Source organism: Phalaenopsis equestris, unplaced genomic scaffold (assembly GCF_001263595.1).
Source record: "Phalaenopsis equestris unplaced genomic scaffold, ASM126359v1 Scaffold000167, whole genome shotgun sequence".
Lineage (NCBI taxonomy): Eukaryota > Viridiplantae > Streptophyta > Magnoliopsida > Asparagales > Orchidaceae > Phalaenopsis > Phalaenopsis equestris.
Window position 1 is genome coordinate 46,035 of NW_018164609.1, and position 5,119 is coordinate 51,153.

A 5,119-nucleotide genomic window follows, 5' to 3' on the forward strand; every position below is an offset into this window, starting at 1 on the left:
CACACAGATATATATATATATATATATATATATATAACACATACCGCCAGCAGTGCCATGTTGGTAGAGCAATCTCTTTGAAGGTCATAAGTCTCCTCAGGTCATGGGTTTGAATCCCCCTCTGGCCAATTTGTAGACAATGAGGGCGGTCCTCCAATAGTTAGGCACATGAAGATGGTTGAGGGCTCGCATAATAGCCTTCAACCATTCTTTTTAAGATATACAGGATGGAATACTGATGAAATTTTCATTAGAGTAAAATCAGTCTTACCCTTATGAATAAGGGTAAGAAAAAGTCATTAAAACATTTCTCTGAGGCTGAAAACGTCACAAAAACAGAAATAACCATAATACCAAATTATAGCACCACTAAACCAGCTAATTTTTTAATAAATAAAAAATGTCACAAAAATGTATATAATCATAACATATTGTGTGACCACTAAACCAAAATATCTAATAACAAATCATCAATCAACTCTCTAATGATCACCCACTCTACCTCCCCACATAAAGAACTTATCTCTCCATTAGATTCATCTGACCAAGGCATCAACTTCAAATCCCACACCACCAACTTATCCACAGATTTGGGCCGATCAATCTTAGGACTTGCATAAACATGAATCTGATCCAACAAGTCATCAATCAGTCTTCTTCCATGATGAAACTGTGTCCGAGTACGAGTAGATCTTTTCGACACGAATTGAGTCAGGGGCGCATCAAATGCACTTGGCAGCGCCTCCTTAACTAAGTCTAAAAACATCTTAATATCGATATGGATGTCCCCGAGGCTTAATGTTGAGTTGTAATCATCTACATTGCTCGAGTTTAGGCTCTTCGGTTCCATTTGATCAAAAAGACATGAAGAGATTGGATTTATTTGCCCATCCAGCCTTGAAGTTGGTTGGTCTAAAGGCCAACAAGCACTGCACAAGTCTGAAACAAGAAGGATGTCTCTTATGTAAGCTTCTGCGCAGGCTTCAGGCAGAATTGTTTCATTACTGTAGTGAAGTTGGGTTTGGGTTTCCATTCCACATTTCTCCATTTCAGAAAGTTTGGGCTGGCTTCCTAACTCTGGTAGTAAGTAGAGTAAGGTAGAAAAATCAGCATGGATCGCCCAGAAATTGAGTGAAAGAAAAAACACAAGTTTTTTATGTAAATAAATAATCTGGAAAAGCTTTCTGTAATAAAAAAAAATTATGTGAAATTGACAATGCTTAATCTTGGTTTCATATGGATGACATTTCTAAAAGACGGTCATCTAAAATTCATTTAAGAAACAAAAGTAACAAATTACTAAAAACACTGAAGCTGTTGCAATTTGATAACCACAAAAGCAGTAAAATAGTTCTCACCTGTAATGATCGTGCTTAACTCGCCTGAGACTTGTGTCGATGAGCGATCATCGGCAAAAAGATCGTCGAGCGGCGACACAGGACTATAATGCACATTAATTGGACTGCATGGAAACGAAGCAGGACTTGGGGGCACTTCTGTTGAGTTGTCCTATATAACATTAAAAAATCATTGTTAAGAAAAAGAAAAGCTTATAGAGCATTAGAATGATTTAATCATTTTAATACCTGCACGATACCAAAATTTTTAATAATTGAAGGAGTTGCCTCGTCCGGCTTCACATAATGAACCTCATCGACAGCCGTATCCCCCATTGAAGGGACCTTCTTTGCAAAAAACTTGGCTTTTAGACCCAAATTCCGTCGCAAATTTGAAACTGTGCTTTTGATGCTGAAGCCATCTTTTTTTCTCTTTTTGGCAACAACTACCGAATCATTTTTAAATTCTTCACGTTTCTGAAGTTTTTGAGCTTCTGAGAAAGAAGCAGAAAATGATCCAACAAAGTTTGAAGGAGACAAAGATTCATCATCCAATGACACCACTTTCATCTGTTCAAGCCTTAAATTCTTAGGACTTGATTCGTTCATAGCTTTATTATCCTCCCAAAAGCTATCATCTTTTCCCTCGTTGGAGAAAGCAGTAATTGAATCTGCATTTAAAACATTTTTCAGTCTATCAGATATGAATTTTCTGGTCGCACTCTTGATGGATTTAGAGGATTTCTCTCCATCACAATGGAATGAATTCCTAGAAGTTATCATAGATTGTGATCTTCGCAGCATTGCCCCATGCTTCTCTGATTCCCAGGCTGCATTTTTTAGGTTCTTCGAATTTTCATGTAGGGAAGTGTGGCCTAAACTAAACCTCCTGGTTGAATCAATTCTTCCCTTACCCTCCATTTCTAATTTGAGCTTTTCCTTCACCTCTTCAAGAAAATCTTCCATGCTTCTGCCCTTTTCAACAACCACCTCAGGCGAGCCACCCTGTGGCTCCTCCGGCGAGTCAGAACTCGGTTTGAGAATCACAATCCTTGTGGGTGAAAATGGTGCAATATTTTTCTCCTGAAATTTGTCACTTGACTCAAGTTCAAATCCTTTACCTGCTATATCTCTCCTTATGCCAAAATTTCCATCATTCTGATTAATTTTAAGCTTATTGACTGAAATACAGTCCTCTGTGTCTACAGGCTTCTTCTGCCTTTGAGAAGTGTTTGCATATGCTGCCATTTTCTCCTTTTTAAGGTTTTCCAGGGCAAAAAAATGTTCTTTTTCGAGATCTTCACCGCTGTAATGACAAAGGTTGCTTGAAATCTCCCATAATTTGGAATCCTGCCATGCTTCAAATTCTTTTTTGAATTTCTTTAGTTGCTCTTCGTGCGGATGCTCTCGGCGGGGTGGTTTTGTCAAACTCAAGCTTTTTGTTGATGGGATGAAATATTGCTGCTTACAATTTGAAGGCGATATCTTCGGAAGTGAGCCCAAAGCAACTTCAGCACCCTTACAATTTGACATGTTTGGAGTTTGTTGTCTTAAATTTTCGTCGAAACATTCCTTCGTATGGACCGTTGGTCCAATTTTTGGCAGTGAAGTATCAATGCCCATTAATCGAGCAACAACACCAGATGTGCCATTTTTAGTATTTTCTCCATGACAGATCTCATTCATCAGCTTCTGAACAGAACTTCCTTCTTGATAAGAGTTTGTTTTTAAGGATGATTGTTTCACCTGAAACCAGAGTTCAATCAAAGAAAAAGAGCACACTCAGTATCATTCAATCTTTCAGGATATAGTAATAACTGTTCTGTTCTGTTACAACAACAAAAACAATACTGGCACTGAAAATCATACATATAAAATAAAAAAAATATTGATATACATAACACTTAATTCTTATGTATTTGCATATCAAACACCTAAACTTTCTTTTTTACATAGATGACACCTTAGCTAAGCATGAAAAAGGTGTATTTCACTTCAAAAGTTGAAATGGTGATATTTTTTATGTAGTATGAAAGATTTGGGTGGAATACATGTAAAAAGTAAAGTTTAGGTGTTAGATATGTAAATACATAGGAATTGGGTGGTATGTATGCAAATGCCCCTAAAATAAAACAATATAAGGAGTTAAAACCATAACAAAATGCTGCAATTTACAAGAAAATTAAAATGATAAGAGGCAAGTTATTTGTAGATAGAATATTGAAATATTAATACGGTAGAATTAAAATATACAGTATTGTACACTGAAAAAGTACCAATGCAAATCTCGAGGAGATCAAATGGCGCAAATCAGGAATTACTGTGCATTTCTCTCTGTTTCTCTTATCTTACACTCCTTAAGAGTGATTCACGACAAACCAGGAATTCAGGATCCAACGAGTATAAACCAAAACTTCATTAAATCAATACAAGAAATCAGAGAACTAGAAAATTTTCAGCAGGTGATAGAATATTAGTACTTGAACATGGCAATCATTTGAAGGGACAAAATTTCTCAATTTATCAAAACGAAGAAACAATCTAACGAAGTCCAGAAAAAAAAATCAACCTAGAAGAAGAAAGTTCTGCTACTGTTTGATTTCCGCCAGATTAGACTCTGAATTTTCTCTTATAAAGAACTAATCATCGTCCTCATAATTGAAAACTGCAGCTACTGAAACACGAATCAATATCAATTGGGCGAATCTGCATAAACTGTTTTTATATATTATATATCACTTTTTTTGCTCATCGCGATTGGAATTAGGTGGCCAACAAATTCCCACCAAGAAAAACTCAAACCCTTACTCGACGCTGCATAATAGCCATTGGTACAGCACAAAACACAACCGTGTAGCTGCACAGTCAATTATTCCAAGTTCAATATATTGCAGACGATCGGAAAAAAAAGCTTAACATAATCATCAAATCTTTTGATGATATGAATTGTTAGCAAATTAAAACAGAAGCCAGAGAGCGTAACATCTCAACTTTTACAGTGATCAGATACGATATTATCCGAATACAATACCATATATCTCACAGACAAAACCTTCACATGATTTGAACTAAATCCTCAGCCATAATTTTGGTGCTCTTTACCGCAAATTTAGAGCTTCTCACGGCGTCCGCCATAGAAAATGCTTCAATTTACAGGAATTAGGGAAGATTGCAGCGGTTCCTGCCTGTAACCTAGACGTAGAGAAAATTGAGAAACCATTAGAAGAAGATGAAGCCTTGCCAGGCTTTTACAATCATAGCACACAATTCCTGTGTATTTACATATCCCACACCCAACTTTTTGATATTTGCAGATCAACATCAGAACATCAAAGAGCTATTTATGTAAATAGAAAAATTTAGGTGCGAGATATGTAAATATATAAGAATTATTTGCTAAATTCCCCTTTTTTTTATTATTATTAGGGGTGTAAACAAGGCGAACATGAGCGAGCCCAGACTCAGCTCGTGTTTTGCTCCTTAATATTTCGAACTCAAAAAGTGTGTTCGTGTTCAGCTCATTTGCTTAGTGAGCCGAACACGAGCCGTTCACGAACAAATAACTGTTTTTGACAACCCTAATCAGGTAGCTATGAGATGTTAAGGATTGAGACAATATTTAAAAATTATTGTTTATATTAAAACATCATTTGAATCTAATTTAATAATTTTTATTCTATTTTCGTAATTAATACTTATAATTGATTATAAATCTTTATAGCCTTATAGTCAATTAAGTTTCTTTAAACATACTGCTCATCATATATATATATATATATATA

General features: G+C 35.8%; 1 protein-coding gene across 3 annotated transcripts; it reads right to left on the minus strand.

Moving 5' to 3' along the window:
- Window positions 1–369: 369 nt before the first annotated feature.
- On the minus strand, window positions 370–4,542 carry LOC110022126. 3 transcript variants are annotated; one of them, XM_020720931.1, is made up of 4 exons: window positions 4,440–4,542; window positions 1,587–3,083; window positions 1,359–1,509; window positions 370–1,077 (listed from the first exon to the last, which is right to left on the minus strand). In XM_020720931.1, the coding sequence occupies exons 1-4, from the start codon at window positions 4,470–4,472 to the stop codon at window positions 443–445; spliced, it is 2,316 nt and encodes a 771-aa protein (XP_020576590.1). In that variant the 5' UTR covers window positions 4,473–4,542; the 3' UTR covers window positions 370–442. The 3 variants fall into 3 exon arrangements, with proteins under 3 accessions (XP_020576590.1, XP_020576591.1, XP_020576592.1); XM_020720932.1 differs by having other exon boundaries at window positions 4,369–4,522; XM_020720933.1 differs by lacking the exon at window positions 4,440–4,542 and adding an exon at window positions 3,907–4,194.
- Window positions 4,543–5,119: the final 577 nt, after the last annotated feature.